Source organism: Haliaeetus albicilla, chromosome 6, assembly GCF_947461875.1.
Source record: "Haliaeetus albicilla chromosome 6, bHalAlb1.1, whole genome shotgun sequence".
NCBI lineage: Eukaryota > Metazoa > Chordata > Aves > Accipitriformes > Accipitridae > Haliaeetus > Haliaeetus albicilla.
Window position 1 is genome coordinate 3,272,632 of NC_091488.1, and position 17,206 is coordinate 3,289,837.

General features: G+C 38.2%; 1 protein-coding gene and 1 non-coding gene across 2 annotated transcripts in view; both read left to right on the top strand.

Annotated features, from left to right (window-relative positions):
• Positions 1-17,206, top strand: part of POLA1 (DNA polymerase alpha 1, catalytic subunit) — a 201,324-nt gene that overhangs the window by 17,428 nt on the left and 166,690 nt on the right. The window contains exons 13-23 of the mRNA XM_069784870.1: positions 3,671-3,745; positions 4,999-5,137; positions 8,381-8,538; positions 9,871-9,955; positions 10,793-10,854; positions 11,595-11,684; positions 13,312-13,428; positions 14,310-14,485; positions 14,903-15,032; positions 15,369-15,488; positions 16,571-16,667. Of these exons, the coding sequence (XP_069640971.1) occupies positions 3,671-3,745; positions 4,999-5,137; positions 8,381-8,538; positions 9,871-9,955; positions 10,793-10,854; positions 11,595-11,684; positions 13,312-13,428; positions 14,310-14,485; positions 14,903-15,032; positions 15,369-15,488; positions 16,571-16,667 (1,249 nt within the window). The remainder of the gene's footprint in view (positions 1-3,670; positions 3,746-4,998; positions 5,138-8,380; positions 8,539-9,870; positions 9,956-10,792; positions 10,855-11,594; positions 11,685-13,311; positions 13,429-14,309; positions 14,486-14,902; positions 15,033-15,368; positions 15,489-16,570; positions 16,668-17,206) is intronic.
• On the top strand, positions 16,928-17,058 carry LOC138685763 (small Cajal body-specific RNA 24). The gene has a single exon (XR_011325208.1). It is a non-coding gene; the product is annotated as a small Cajal body-specific RNA 24 (non-coding RNA).

Genomic DNA, 17,206 nt, shown 5'->3' on the forward strand with positions numbered 1-17,206 from the left:
AGCTCTGTGGAATAACGCAGATGAATCACTGCAGCATACTATTTTTACACTATGTTCAGCTTGCGTTTGCAACAAGAACTTGTTTGAAGCCTGAGAGTGTATTTTAAATTAAAAAAAAGAAGGGGGCCACCGGTAGCATGTGCTAAAAGCAATGCATTGCCATCTCTTATGTTACAGCTATGATGTGCTGCTTGTGTGAGGTGCTGCTTTGGCTCAACAGTTCAGATCTACATTTGCATGCTAATTTGTAATGCTTTTCTTTCTTCATAGTGGTGCTCTTGTACCAAGTTACATTACTGTTTTCTGCTTCCACATAGCTGTTGATGCCATAGTTGTTTCTGGATTTGCCTTCTTCCTATTTATAGCAGAGGGCCCTCTCCTCTCCTACCTGGGCTTTGCAGCCTTAAAACTGCAGTGTTATGAGAAGTAGCAAACTTAACTGCCCGTTGTAGTGCTCTGAGGGAGCTGTTGCTGATGCTATTAATTTAAGGAGAAAAAACCCAACAAACCAGCCACCCAACCTCAAAAGCAAATAACTTTGAGTTTACCTAACTGTGCATGTATTTTGTTTATTTGTAAATTTTATTCCAATTTATGGTGACTTCGTTCTTATTAAACTTAATGTAGTGGTATATTATGCTGACTCTGTGTATACTGTGCTGAACTTAATGCACTGTCCAGTGAAAATATGCTTTTTAATTTAAGGGCCCTCTAGGAATTCTTGTAGTAAGAGTAATGTTCTAGCATAGTTATGGCATAACATAATAACAATTTTATATAACAGTGGTGCAGATCGTTTGTGAAGTATTACAGGGCAGAGCATACATATTACAGGGTAGAGCGTGGCATTTCAGCAGGTACCATAGTGGTGTTGCACAGGATATTGTAATTATTTGGAAAACGAAGGCAGTTATTCTTAGAAACTGATAAGCTGTGCATGTTGTGGAAAATCATTATTGTTCTTGAAGAAAGCAGAAGTGATACTTAACTTTCAGTAAAGTTGTACTGAACTTGAGATGGCTTTAACTATCTTTGTTAGAGATACGTAAACAAACTTGACTACTTTCTAGTAAAACCCGAGTCACTCAAAATGAAAAATACAATATTGTCATAGAAATGATTCTGTTCTAAGCATGTAGTAAAGTAAACAGCTGGCAGATGGTTGGGAAATAAGCTCTCTTGGGTGCCTCTCTGAAGTGCTGGTACACTAAAGTATGCAGTATAAAAGGAGGAACTGCGTGCAGTTACGGGGCTACAGTCTCACTGGGATCACAGACGCATGGTGAGATAGGATGTGGTTAAGAAGGACAGGCTGGAATGGCAAGGAGGGGGAGTGCCTTTTACATGTCAAAGCAATGGGCATGCATGGAGTCCTGCCTAAGGATGGGCAAAGAGCTGGTCAAGAGCTTATGGGTCAGGATTAGAGGGCAGACAAATGAAGGTGACATCATGGTGGAAAAAGAAAGCCAAAGCCTACCTACCTGGAGTTGAATGTGGTGAGGGAGGCAAAGAGCAGTAGGAAAGGCTTCTATAGGTACAGGAAGACTAAAGGAAAATGTGGGCCTGCTGCTGAAAGGGACAGGGGATGCCGTGAAAAAGGGCATGGAAAAGGCCGAGATACTCAATGTCTTCTTCACCTTGGTCTTTACTACTAAGTCCAGCCTTCAGCAATCCCTGACCCCAAGAGACCAGAAGGAAAGCCTGAAGCACAGAAGACTTGTCCTCAGTGGAGATCAGGTTAGGGAACATTTAAACAAATTGGACAGACACAGGTGCATGGGACCTGGTGGGATGCACTCATGAGTGCGGAGGGAGCTGGCCAGTGTTATTGCGAGGCCACACTTGATTATCTTTAAAAGGTCATGCTGATGAGAGGAGGTTTGTAAGGACTGGAAGAAAGCGAATGTCACTGCTATCCTCAACATGGGCAAGGAGGGGGAGATTCCAGGGAACTAGAGGCTGGTCAGCCTCATCTCCAGCCCTGGTAAAAGGTGATGGAGCAACTAATTGTGAGGACAACTGTTTTCCAGACACACAAAGCACAAGAAGGTGCTTGGGAGTGTTTGGTGTGGGTTTATGAAGGGGAAGTCATGCTTCACCAAGCTGGTAGCCTTCTGCAAAGAGATGACTGACTGACTTGGTGGACAAGGGGAGAGCAGTGGCTGTTGTTCATCTTGACTTTAGTAAGGCTTTCAACACTGTCTCCCATAGTATCCTCAAAGACAAACTAATGAAGTATGGGCTAGGTAAGTGGACAGCGAGGTGGACAGAAAACCAGCTGCACTGCTGGGCTTCAAGGGTTGTGATCAGCAGCACAAAGTCCAGCTGGAGCCCAGTCCCTAGTGGTGTACCCCAGAGGTCGATACTAGGTCCAATCCTGCTTAGTGTCGGTGTTAATGGCTTGGATGATGGTGCAGAGAGTACCCTCAGCCAATCTGCAGACAATACAAGACAGGGAAGAGTGGCTGATGTACCAGATGGGTGTGCTGCTGTTCTGAGGGACCTCGATAGGCTGGAGATGTCTCATGACCTGCAGGAATCTCATCAAGTTCCACAAAGGGAAATAACAAGTCCTGCACCAGGGGAGGAATAACCCCGTGGACTGTGGGACTGGCTGTAAAGCAGCTTCGCAGAAAAAAAGACCTGGTCATCCTGACAGATACTAGGTTGACCATGAGCCAACAACGTACCCTTGTGGCAAAGGCAGCCATGGACATCCTGGGCTGTGAGGCAGAGCATTGCCAGCAGGTTCAAGGGAGGTGGTCCTTCCCCCTTACACAGCCCTGGTGAGACACATGTGGAGTGCTGCGTTCAGCTGAGCTGCCCAGTATGAGAAAGACGTGCATGTAGTGGAGCAAGTCCAGCACGGGACCACAAAGATAATTACAGGGCCTGGAGCATCTGTCATGTGACAGGGACCTGGGACTGCTCAGCCTGCAGAAGAGAAGATTTGGGGCAAGGGATTGGTGATGTAAATCTTATCATTGTATATAAACATCTGATGGGTAGGAGTAAAGATGACTCTGGCAGACTCTTCTCATTGGTGCCCAGTGGAGGACAAGAGCAATAGGTACCTTTTGAAACACAGGAAATTTATCAGAACATAAACCTCTTTTTTACTGTAAGGGAGGTCAGGCACTGGCACAGGTTGCCCAGAGAGGCTGTGGAGTCTCCATCCTTGGAGATACTCAAAACCTAACTGGAGAGGGCCCTGAGCAATCTGCTCTAGTTGACCCAGCTCTGAGCAGGCGGCTGGACTAGACAATCTCTGGAGATACCTTTCCATCTCTGCCATTTTATGATTTTGTGGTGGTCTGCAACCACCAATTCTCATGAGTATGTCTGAAGCCTGTGAATTTGCAGACTGTTACTGAGTTTCCTGAGCTATTAAGATTGTATGTTTTTGTTTTGTAATGGTTAGTATACTTGTAAGTCAATTCTGTAGAAACTCTTCATGCTAGGAAAATGTAAAGAGATTAAATACAGGTACTAAAACATTCTTACTATCTTTAGATGGTTATAATGAGTTGCAGAATTGGTAATATATGATCAAGCCCATGACATTTAAGATGTATGTTTTGGCTGGCCTTTATTTCATTAGCTTTCTTATTGGACAGAATGAATATTCAGTTGGGAGATACTGAAAAAATAATATCTTTGTTTTATACAGAAAGTGGAAAAATATTATGCTTTTGAGATCCCAGATGTTCCAGCAAAATCTGAATACTTAGAAGTTAAATATTCGGTGAGTATAATTAATCTGATGAAAGACCAGAACCTGCTTTCTTGCCTAATTAAGAATTCTATGATTTTACTAAAAAAATATAAAATTTGAAGTATTTGATCTTTGGCTGTACCTCTGTTGCAGTGTGTAGTTAGTTGCTCATTGTCTTGTAATTAAAAAAAGAAAAAAAAAAGAGGTTAATACCCAAGCTTGTGGCTTTTTTTGTTATTTATATGTTGGTTAGTCCTTAACAAAAATAGTTCATCACCAGGTAACCTATAACATTGATTTGTTAGCGTTAGTTCTATTTGTGTAAATATGAGGGGGAAAAATACTTCCTACAACTACTGCATTCCTCCCGCCTTGTCCCCCAGTTATAATTTGATTACTGATTTACAACAATCTGTATTCCCAATTATCCTGCTTTATTTTTTTATTGCCTTGCCACTGGATCAACTAATGAGCCAAATAACCCTTTAGCTGTACTGGATCAAGGCCCAAAATAGCCTAAGATGTTTTAAATTACTTACTACCCTTAAATATTTTGTTGAATCCATGTCCAGAATACAGCTGATATTTCTGCTTATATGGCTCTTGCAAATAGCAGCTAGGCGAGAAAGACTTTTGTTGAAGAGCTGTAAAACTGAGCAGCAAAGATGAAAAAAATTCCCATCAGAACATCAGTAGCTGTTCTTCATTAGCAAAAATACTTGATTTGGTTTCAAATGTAAGAGACAGCAGTCTTGAACCTGTTGAGTCAGCTGCTGTGATAATGCCTTTTTAACCCCATTTTTTATGCTAGTTCTAGGTGTGAAAGCAGCATCCTATAGAGATTTGCTAGCTATCTCAAATTTTTATTTACCTGTGTAGAAACACTTTATCCAATCTTTATGTGACAGATAAGACTAAAGGTGTAACTATCTAATTAAGTTTACAACATGAGCAGTTTCTGTATTAAAATAGATATTGAACATTATTGTAGTCTTGGCTGGTGATAATATTTCTGTCTTACATCCAGTATGGATGAAGAAGAACTTTTGCCTCAGTGCATTTTTACATTACTGTCCTGGTTTTGTTATGCACCTATTTAAGTTGAGTCAATAGTGTAATTTCTTCAATTACTGTAAGGTATTATGGGTTAAGGCTTTGCTTGTGGGAAATTACAGTGATTTCAGGTATTGTGTAGTTTTGTTAAGGTGCTGTCTGGATATAGTCTGTCAACCTTGAAGACTTCTGTGGGGTGAAATAACTCACTGCTTTCTGTTACTTGTTAGGCTGAGTGCCCTCGGCTTCCCCAAGATCTGAAAGGACAAACATTTTCACATGTATTTGGAACTAACACCTCTAGCCTGGAACTTCTGTTGATGAGTAGGAAGATCAAAGGACCATGCTGGCTGGAAATAAAAAATCCACGTATGGTGGTTTGCATGTGAAATACTTGGTTGCTGGAAAGCACACGTCATTATAGATCGGGGGGAGGAGGGGAAATTTGAATTGTACTGATGAATTATCATTTTGTAAATTAACCTTGCAATTTATCTGTGTAATTTTCATTACCTAGTACAAATTGTAACTTATTGTTCCTTTTTTGAGTGAGAGCTCTATCTGTATAAAGTTGCACACTGTATAGATGAGATTATAGCTTTGAACGGCAGTGAGAGGGAGCTCTACAGTGCCTAGCAGCTACTCTTTGGTGCATACCCTAAAGCCTCGAATACTGAGCTAAAAAGTTAATTTCCTAGAAATTTATTCCTCTTTCTTCTTTTGATAACTTAAGATTCATGTTTTTTCTGCAAATGTATCTTTTTAAGAACAAACTGCTGCTAGATGGCTTTTATGTTTGTGTGTTAGGTTTTTTTCCTGGCACTTAGAACGTGGTGCGGAGCTTTTCTAGTTTGAAATCCTTTCTGCCTCATGAGTGGCATGCACCACTTACAGGTGGTTATGCTGCCTTATTTTGGCTTGGTTAGAGCCCTTTACTCAAGGTGTGCTACATATTCTGAAGAATGTAGGGAAGTTGATCATACTGGACAAAAGCTACATCTATTAGTGCAGTCTCCTTGGGGTACTTCAAATGTAGAATTGACAGTATGAATGCTGACACCAGGAGGGTTCTCCTCTTCAGCACCTCACACACTGACAAAGCTGATACCAGTAAGGATTTTATGCTGGAATAGACAAGACAAATCCCTGACTGCCAAAAGATGGATTAGCTGTGATAGGTTTTCCACCAGACATTGGCAAGTATCAGTGTACTTTCTGGCACTGATTTTAAAGGCCTAAGAAGGATTTTGCATCTGCACTCTTTGCCCAAGAACTGACTTCTTATTTCTTTGGCATTTTCTTTTTCACCTAAAAAGAGTCCAGAACTGTTTTGTTCCTCATACCCAGTGTGACAGATGTTATGGCAATGATAACCAACAGTTCAGGCAGTATTCAATTTTACTTAATGCTGACATGTGCTATCTCCCCTTAGAATTACCTTGCCTGAGCTCAGATACTGATTCCACACCAGACTTAAATGGTAATCTAAGGGAGCTCTTTTTTCCCCCACTCACATCTCTGTTACGGCCTTCAGGTTCCAGAGGGAATCTGTATCTTTATCAGAATTGCTCATTTCAAGACTGTGGCATGCCCACTCTGTTGAAAACTGTCTATTAAGCTGGCTAGTTATATTTATGCAAATTTCTGTCATTGTTGCACTGGATCTTGTGCCCCAAAACTGGGTTGTTGGGTTGGGTTTTTTGGGGTTTTGTGTGTGCGTATGTTTGTTTGTGGGTATGTCTCTATAATCAAGGTTCTTGCTTTCTTGTGTAGCTTCCCTTCCACACTTCCCATAGAGGGTCTTAGGGATAAGAAGTACACCTGGCAGGTTTAGAATAAGCAAGTCTCAAACCATTTGATCAGACTTCTACAACTGCTTCAAAAACTGTCATTGCTATTTGTAATGAAGCTGTCTTTGCAGTTTGAGTATCAGTGCTAGATAGCAGCAGAGCTTTTCTAGAGCAGTGGTCTCCAAACTTGTTAGATCGTGCCCTCCCATCAGTAAAAAATTGAGCATGTCCCCCCTATATATAGGTATTTATTTATAAATTATATACATGTACTAATATATTATGTACATTATAAAATAAACTCAAAAATAGAAACTAAAAAAGGGCAAGGTATGTGAAATAAACACTTATTAAAGTATTTATTTTATTTATTAATGGTACAAAAAAATATTTTCTTCCCATACCCCGATGGATTGTCTTATGCACCCCCTGGGGTGCATGCACCCCACGTTGGAGACCACTGCTCTATAGAGTTCTAGTCAAAGCTCTGGATGTTAAGATACTGGAAATCAAAGAAAAAACAGGTGTTAAGTGATTGATTGCCTGTCTTCCTTTGGAGAGATCATCAGTGTTTTATAAATGAAGGTATTTTAGTCAGTTACCTGTTTGCATTTAGAGCAAGGATAATGAGAGAAGGTAAAATATGTGGGCTTCCAGAGAGGAGTCAAATAATTTTGCAGGGAGTAAGATAACTAGGTCTACCAATAGCTGTCTTCAAAAGGTTAATCCATCAGAAATCTAACCTCTGCTTCTTACTGTGTGTAGTGAGTAACCTCATCAGCATCTTTTGTGAATTGTAGCGTTCGCCACATATCAAGGTGCCGTGATTAGACCACTGGTCGGCCCGGACCAGGGAAAGAGACAGATAACGCACACAGTGTGAGCGCCAACTTCCCCCTTTTATTGCGCAGTTAATTCCTTTTATACTAACAAGGGTAGGCGGGATTACAGATACATCATAAGGCTGCGACTAACCCTCTAACTTTCCGTGACATCGCGAGATCTTCCAAACGCCGAACCCTACAGTGAATGATCACTTATTTTTTTAAAGCAAGTAAAGAATTACAGACAAAAAAATTCTCAAATGATAATGGGTGGTGAACATGTGTTTTTTTTCTCTATCTATCTATCTATCTAATTTTTAGCTCTTGTACACTTTATGTCTAAATAGCTTTCTGTGGTCTCTTTTACATTTTAGGATAGCTTATACTACCAGAGTAGTATGTCTTATGACATCCCCCATCACCTTCTTTCCCTAATTGTGTTTCTGAAGGACTATATCTAAATGAATTAGTTATCTGGTGCGTTTCAGTCAGTCATACATTCTTGTTCTCATTCAATCAAAATTCCTTTGATTAGCACCCTGGCTGTCTTTTCTGTAGCATTTGAGAAAGCTGTGAGTATTCTTTCATTTCACTTGTATTAATTTAATTTTTATGAAGCCTTTGGACTGACTACAAGGTTAGATGCTAAGAGGTGGTATATTAATTTAGGTGGAGTTATGCTCACTTAGCTTATACCTTTCTCTCCTATGACTCTGTATAAAGCTGCCTGAAGTATTTTTTTGCATTACACATCTTCCTGACCTCAGTACAAATCTTCCCTCTCTTCTTTGGTGTTAAGGAGCCCCTGGTGTGACTAGGCTTCTCACTGGGAAGTCAGGGCTCAGGGAGTTACCAAAAATTGGGCAGGATTAGTCTGGATCTTGGACTATCCCACAAAGGTAAAACATTAAGAGGACGTGCTGTGTACTGCAGTGCCATTAGAGAAACCTTACCTGTGGTTCCCAGAAGAATGAAGGTGATTTTTGTTGTTTCCTCAGAGCTTTCAAATCAGTCAGTCAGCTGGTGTAAGGTGGAGGCTGTGGCCATGAAGCCTGGCTTTGTGAATGTGGTTAAAGATCTTTCTCCTCCTCCTCCTCTTGTGGTCATGTCCCTCAGCATGAAGACCACTCAGAACCCAAAGACTCACCAGAATGAGGTAAGTAATCTGCTCTCATTTGAGTTTGGTTTGGTTTTGTTCTTCGGAATATACTAAAAATTTTCTAAGGCTTGGAAGAACTTCATCTGATAAAACATATCTAAATGTATTTAGTGTTAAATAGACTTTCTGTGCTGCGGGCTTTTCAAAGAAATTTTTATTGGGGTCTCACCAGCATGAGAACTGTGGGTTCAAGGGGCCTGTTTGGTGAGAATATTTACGGTGGCAGTGGATCGTATGTATTTTTTCAAGCCTTTTATTTTGTCTGTTGTGCATAATAGTTATAAATTAGACTGTCCCAGAACAGCTGTTAATGGATTATTGTTATTTTTTTGGTAGAGCTAATCATAGGTTCTAGGTAAAATGACTGGGTTTTTCTGCTGATAAAACTCATTTTGAAATAGAATGAGAATTTGGTCTAAATCTTGTAGCACCTACTATTCTGCTGTGAGATCTTTCCTTTCCTCAGAAAGGAGGAGAGATGTAGGTGGTCACTCTCAGTTGTGGATTGCAGACCACAACGTGTAGTTAGGCATGTTTTATCTGTTTTTTAACATAAGTCTCCCTAGCTTAGGAAGAGATTTAGTATTCACTAATAGGGTGGGGTAGTTGTTTCTGGTTAAGTGAATGGAAGAAAAATTAGGCTGGCAGATTAATTCAAGCAGAATTAATCCTTTTGGTGAAATTAATTTTGGGGGAAGGAGTATGGAAGATTCCTGGTTTCTAGCCAAGGTAGTGAGACATACGCAAGGTACCAACAGGACTCTGCTTGCCAAGATGTTTCTAAAGCCTGTCTGCTTTGTCTTCTGTTTGGTTTTCCTGACCAGTGTCTGGGGAGCCCAGACATCATGCCAGCATAGCAAGCAGAAGCATCAGTAAAGCTAATAGCTTCTGAACACTAAAACCTCTTGGCTTCTTGGCAGTCTTGACTGCTTGCTCAAGGGCAGCTCTTCTGGAGGCAGGGCTTCTCTGCATGTCTTGCCCTGCTTATATCTCCCCTGCACTTCATAGGGAATCGTTTAAATTGTGGGGTCTGTTCAGATTCAGAACAAAATTTGATAAAAGCAGAGTTTTCCAAAATGAATTATTTTTCCTCTCAGATTTCTAAGATAATCATTTAGGAGTAAGTTCTGCTTTATTTTACTTGAGATCAATTGATAACTTTTCTTCTTTTTAACTATTTATAGTTGGAATTAATTTTAAAAAGATCTTTTGTAGAAGCAAGAGAAAAGAGATGAGGAAACTTTATTAAAAAAAAAAAGGGAGGGAAGAAATGGGTATCGATAGTAGTCATGTTTATGAAGTTGTGTGTTCTGTATCTCCTTGGTATAGATTGTGGCTGTTGCAGCTCTGATTCATCAGAAATTTCCTCTGGATAAGGCTCCACCTCAGCCTCCTTTTCAGACACACTTCTGTGGTATGTACTTGGAACAGTTTATGAGTAGAAAAAGAATTCCTTTGGAGTTTTTCTATTGTTGTTATATTTTTGGTTGTGGTTTTGTTTGTTTTGGTGTGGGGTTTTGGGATTTTTTTTGGTGTGTGGGTTTTTTTTGTTTTTTTTTTTTTAACTTCATTCTGTCACTCCACCAATAATGGCTTAGAATAAGTAAGTGACAAAGTTTCAACTCCCAGGCAGGCTTTTCTTTGTGTTTTTAACTTCAGTGGTTACTGACTTTTTATTGAAGACTTTATTGAAAAAAATATTATGATGTGAAGTAACTCTGCTCTGTACAGTTTCCTGTCATTTTTATTAGTTTTACTTCATCATGTGTTCTCTTGCATTACTTTCTTCACCCGTTAATTTAGACCATTTATTTACTGTCACATAGTTATTTTTCAGTTCAGTTCTTCTGAACAGAATTTGAAAAATAAACATGTCACATTTATTTATCAACAAGTTTTCTTAGGAAAGAAAAAAATCTCTTGCAGCAGTGTCATTATAGTAAGATCAGCTAAACCTTGAGATTCAGACCCCAGTCAGAAGTGAAGAAGAGTGTTGAATGCTGTGAGAGGAAGTTCTTTGGAAGCTGTAGGCCATAGTTTTAATCTCCAATGATAGCCTCAAATATGACTGATTAAAATTGTTTAATACTTTACTAATTACTCAATTATCTTAAAGACAAGTATTCATATAAGGCTAGCTTTTTAGAATTAGAGGTTAGTTTTCCTTAGCTCCCTTTGTTGTGGATGGATGCTTACAGAGAGGGTACAATTAAGAACTTGTATGTAAGAACAAATATAATTTCTTTTGCAGTTGTTTCCAAACCAAACGATTGCATTTTTCCATATGACTTCAAAGAAGCTATTAAAAAGAAGGTAATTTCATTTTGTTAGCTTTCTGATTGCAATACTTTAAAATATGAACTTCATGTTGCTTTGGGTAAGTTGTGTAAAAGAAATATTCAAAGGAATCACATGATTATTTCATTAGTTTTTTACTCTGCAAACCTAAATCCAGGTATTTATTCTGTGTTGCTTGTAAAAACAGAGGTGTGTGCTCTGTGTGATTCAGTACTGCTGCTTGTTGTGCTCATAAAATAGACAGTGTTAGACGAGAGTTAGAAAGGTTTTGCAAAGAGGCTAAAATTGTGATTTGTTTTCATTATACCTAACTATGTACTCATAGTATACTGGGAGAATTTGTTTCTTCTTTCCTTGGAGAGTAAAGTCTGTCAAAATTTAGAAGGCATCCTTTCTAAAGGGCACTGGGAGACCTGACAGAATAATAAAGTAACCTATTTTTGTTTTTCTCTGTTTCTGTGTGATCTTAAGCTTGTGAGTGAAGGATGCACATGGAGCATTTTCCTGGTGTGCTTGATTATTAGGAGGCTCTTAAAATATCACTAGACACCTGCATACAAAAGCAAAATGGAAAAAAGCCTCTGAGAAAAGCTTTCTATGTCTATGGGAGTGAGAACAAAAAGCCTTGAATTATAGAAGGAAAGGGAGAACTCTGTGGTGCTTTATTATTGTCTTGTAACTAGTAGGGGAGAGGAGATGTTGCCATTTTAAACTTATTGGGTCATTGAAATCAGGTGCTCTCTTGCTCCTTTTAGAATGCTAAAATAGAAATTGCTGCAACAGAGAGAACACTGCTGGGATTTTTTCTTGCGAAGATTCACAAAATTGACCCAGATGTTGTTGTGGTGAGTAGTTCTGAGACTTTGAGAGTTAAATTAAAGCATATTGTCAGTTGGTCAGCTTTGTTCTTTTTCTTTTGTCCCTAAGAGGTTTTTTAATGTTTATCTTAGACTGCCTTATGAATTGAATTTGCTTATAAGACAGCAGGTATACTTTGATACAAAGATGATACAAAATTTTCCCTGACAGCATTTTATACATCCTATTATTTCCCATAATATCCGAAATAGGCAGTATTTCCACGGTACCTGAAACAAGTATTTTTTTTCTTTGCTCACAAAGACAAAACACAACAAAAAACCCCTTGTGATTTTCTAGAAAAATGGGAACTCCTGGTATACTTAAGAGTCTGTTTCAGTTCAGATGCTCATACAATTTGTGTCACCGTTTACATTGTGTTTATGCTGTAAATCAAAATCATAACCTATACAAATCCATGGGATCTGAGCAAAGTTTTGTAATAAGCATTCTTATGTGTTCTACTGTATTGGCAGCTGAGGATTTATTATAATTACTAATTTTCTCTTTTTGTTATGTTTAATTAATATACAGTCCTGACTTTCATTTAATGAAATGTTGAAGACAATTTGAGTTGGTTATAAATCTGATGTTGGATATATACAACTTGTTATTCTTCTGTAGGTAAATACAAATAATTAAGTGGTGGGAATAGGATGAAATGAGCGGTCAGATTCCTGATGTTTTCAGCTCACTGTGGCTGGTATTCGGTATTCGCCCTACGAGCTGAGCTTCCTGGTGGTTATAGGAAGGAATCAGGGGAGACACTCCAGCCAGCGGTTTTAAATTGAAGATGCCAGTAGTAGGGGTGTGCGAGCTCTCATCCTAAAACCAGCAGAGCCATGTTAGTGCAGTTCTAATTTGCCCGTGATTTAATTAGAGCTGTTGAAAAACAAGCTATATCAATATAGGTAAGGCCCCTCTACTATGGCTGTAATGCTGCTGTTAAGAACCTTCTTCTATAGCACAGTAGTGCACTATACAGATGTATCTGATACAGTGAACCTGCAGTTCCTGGTGACTGGGTGGTCCGCATAGACTCATGTTCATCAGGGTAGCATTTTGCTTTCAGCTGAGGTTACAGACCAGTGTCATCAATGTCCTTAGCATTGTTTAAACTTTGCAAGTGTTGCTGGAGTACTTTGTTATGTAAATACTGGTTCCAAGGTCTTCCTGTCCAGATTTAACAGCTATGCCTGTTGTAGTATCAAAGGAAAAAAAAATCCATTATTTTGATATCAATACTGAGACTTTCATGGATGGAGAGAAAAGGAGTTACTCATAGCTAAGTTTATATGCTGTATAAAGAATGTTGGGTTTTTTTCTAGAAAGCTTTAAATCCTAATCTTTGGTATCAAAGCATAAAACTGAATTGTGTGTGCTATGAGCCAGTTATAGAGCTGACTTTGGTATTCTGCTGAACAGCATTGTTAGTGTTAAGACTAATGAGTACTGTTGATGAACGTTCTCTTAGAAAGTGCTTTCTACGAGAGAGATAATGCCATCAATTAGCTGGAAAAAACCACAAAGGGCAAAGGAATACTGAGCCTGTGAAAGTAAGTCTTTCAATTTGCATTTGTTGTAACCTTTTTTTGTTATTTTTTCTGCTGCAAGGGTCATAATATTTATGGATTTGATCTGGAAGTGCTGCTTCAAAGAATTAATGTGTGCAAAGTCCCTCACTGGTCCAAGATAGGTCGACTGAGGAGGTCCAATATGCCAAAGCTTGGGGTAATAAGATTGCTCAAGTCTTTTAATCCCCTTTATGTTGCATGTGATTAAAAATGAATTAATTTTGCTGAGGAATTGTAAATGTGACACTGATGTATTTTGACTGTTGGTCATGCTGAATTTCATGTGTCCCAGATCAGAAATTATGAGTGTTTATATGACTTCTATTACAGTAATAAGCTAAACTAATTTTCAAGTTAGGCTAATTTAGTTTACATATCTCAACTAGATGATGGTAATGACAGATTAATTGCAATAGTCTTTACTGTAACAGTCTTTGTCTGCTATAACTGTAAAATGAGAAAATGTAATTTGGATTGATTGGTGAATCATCCCATAGAGAGCTGCTAAGTTAATAATTCTGTAGTTCTTAGTACGTATTTGTTCAGAGGACAATGTGTGAGGCTTGGAGTGTTGAAGTGCTGAATGTGGCTGTGTTCTTGCTTGTTCCTGTCCTTCCTAGAGGCCAAGATGAGTATTTGTGTGTGGTTTGTTCTGTGACTTCTTTGTCCTGCTGTTAGTACAAAAATATCCTTGGAGGAAAAGCAAAATCCACACGCATGTTCTTGATGGGACTATTCTGTTTATTGAAGAAAAAAAAATACATGACAGTTTAAGAATTAAGATCTGCTGTTAATGAGAGTTAAGTATCTACTTCTTAATATCTACATACACTGAAAGATACCATGGATTCCTTTAGGGCATAGTTATAAAGCTTGAGTATTAGTGGTATTTAGTAGACTATTTAGACTATTAGGCTATTTGGTGACCAAATGACTTGACTGAGTCCTAGACGCTTATATTTTGGATAGATGTTCTTTGTTAATGTTTGTATGTTTCATTTTGTTTGGGTTTTTCTCTCCTTGTTTGATATGGTTAAGGGTCGAGGAGGGTTTGCTGAAAGGAATGCTGCCTGTGGTCGAATGATCTGTGATGTAGAAATTTCTGCTAAAGAATTAATTCGCTGCAAAAGTTACCATTTGCCTGAACTGGTCCGTCAGGTTTTGAAGACAGAGAGGATAACAATTCTACCAGAGGAAATTCGAAATATGTACAGGTATGTTGCTGATTCATGTTTTTAATCCTTCACTGGAAGGTAGAGGAGCTAGTTTCCCACTACACAATTTCATGATTGCTTATTTGATTTGTCATGGAGATGCTGACTTAGCATACTGGTATTTGAAAAGTAAAATATTATCTTAACAGTATTTTATAATGTTTCAAGCTACTCGTGGGTGGTGGCTTATTATGTGTGAAGCAGATTGATTTGTCAGAGCATTGGTTTAGATACACTAATAGGATATGCAAGCTTGAGGTTTGGAGGGTTTTTTTCAATTAAAAGAGCTTGCTATGTAATTTAGCACTGGTGTGCTACAGATACCACATGTTCCATAGAGCATGTAGGTCTAAACTACTAGAGAGTACAAAAGGAGGCTGATTTTACTTTACTAGGCCATCCCTCTTCTTTTCCCAGTGATTCTCCTCGCTTAATGTTCATGCTGGAAAACACCTGGACAGATGCCAGATTCATTCTCCAGATCATGTGTGAGCTGAATGTTCTGCCACTGGCCCTTCAAATAACAAACATCTCTGGGAATGTTATGGTACATTTTTACTACTTTCCCCTGCCTCGCATTGTCCCACAAAAACAGTTCCGTGTTTTCTGTGTTTGAATTGCTAGTTTTAATTTGTAAACACTAATTGAGAATATATGATGCTGTAAATTTTTTGCTGTGACAAGTGTGAGAGTTTGACGATCTGGTCAAGTAATAATCTAAAACTTCCATAAAAATATCACATTTGAGTTTTGTGCGTGGTGATGATACAGAATAATAGTAATGCTAGGTGAACTTACAAATAGTTGAAGGATGTTACTTAGTCTCTTTTTGTGTTTCAGTGTTTTCTATGCTCTGCTTTGAATTCTTTTTTTGCCTCTATAGTCAAGGACAATGATGGGCGGACGATCTGAACGTAATGAGTTCTTGCTGCTTCATGCGTTTCATGAAAAAGACTACATAGTGCCGGACAAACAAGTTTTTAAAAAGCCTCTGCAGAAGCTGGTGGGTCCAGTTTTTCCAAGAATTTTTATTAAAAAAAAAAAAAAAATCTCTTTTGTGTATTACCGTTCTGTGAGAGCACAGAAAACCCGAACATAGCCAGTTTTAGATAGAACTTAACGTTACAGCTTATGCTTAGTTCAAAATATTTTTTTTGTTGGGTTGATAATGGAGAAATGTATGGTTTAAAGGGACAGTGTAACACCTTTTCCATTGTATCACAGATCTATGGAAACTCAGATGCTCTTTTAGCTTAAAATTTAAATCAGCTAAGTACTTGGCTGCGTAGGGAAATAGTAAAGAAGATAGATAGTCTGTGTTGCTTAATAGATGCACATTTGCCATACAATTATTTTGCTAATGAACAGTATTTCAAGTATAATTTGTAAGGTGGGTGATTTGAGAATATGGGTAAAATATCCAAGGGTTTTAAAAAAATATATTCCTTTGGATAATACCAGTGTAAATGTATTTTTAGAAACATCCATATGTTTGTTAGTAAACAAATTAAAATTTGAGAATGTATTTGTATTTCACTATATTTTGCTTTGGTTTTACTTTTAAATAAGTTCAACAGCAAATTCCAAAACAGGAAGTTCTGTTGATTGTATTGTTGCATCAAAGCAGGGCTGGAATTTTAAGTGATTCAGAATAGCATTGGACAACTGGGAGAAAAATTCTTACTACAACAAAACAAATAGCAAAATACTCTTTAGGTCAGTAATAATGTTTTTAGTTGGGCAGTAATATTTCTGGGTCATGAGTTGATTTTTTTTTTTTTTCCTAGTCTTGACTTTTACAGCCATCCAGAAAATGCTTACCAGTGCTGTGTTGAATGAGACAATTCCTTAAGGTCTTTGTAATCTCGTTAGCAGTTTGTTCCTATAGGAGTTGGTTTGAATGCTGTTTTGACATGTAGAGAGCTTTAATAAGGATCATGATAAAAACGCCATGTTTTGCATGTATTTTAAAAGGAACTCTGTGCACTGGCTCCCAATTTCATATTTGATTTGCCAAAAATAACTCCTCCAACAGTACAGAAATCTTGGAGACTAGATAATGACTTTTTTAAATGCCAAATGTAGGTGGATGAAGATGAAGATTTTGAAGATCAGAATAAATCAAAGATAGGGAAAAAGAAAGCAGCATATGCTGGGGGCTTAGTCTTGGATCCCAAAGTCGGTAAGATGTTGCAATTTTCTTTCTTCTATGAAGTTAGAGACAGGTAGGTTATATTAATTCAGATAGATTGCATGAGCACCATCTGTGTGTCTTGTGGGAGTTTGGTGTGGTGGCTTGGGGGAGAGGTTGTTGCATAGAAGAAAATTCCCAACATTGATTGTGGAATTACTTGTTATTGGGATGGTTTTTTCTTAACTTTTTGTGAGAAGATTATGGTCTTGTGAGGAATTAGGACTGTATATCTGTGTATAATTTTCTAATGGACACGTAAGTTTTCTTTCAGTTTCTCCTCTATGTGGGGAAAACTGTACAAGTGTCCTATAGTAACACAGAAGCTATCTGTTCAACTCTGATGAGTTAATGGGGTTGGATCGTTCCACTTCTGACAGCTTTCTATAATGGGTAGTGGTGTATGTCAACAGCTACTTTAAGGCAAGTGTGGTACAATGTATTACTGTCACTTAAATATTATTTGCGGAGTTGGATTAAGTCCTTAGGAAGACTGAGTAATTATGACTTTTGTTTTAAACTCTGTTTTA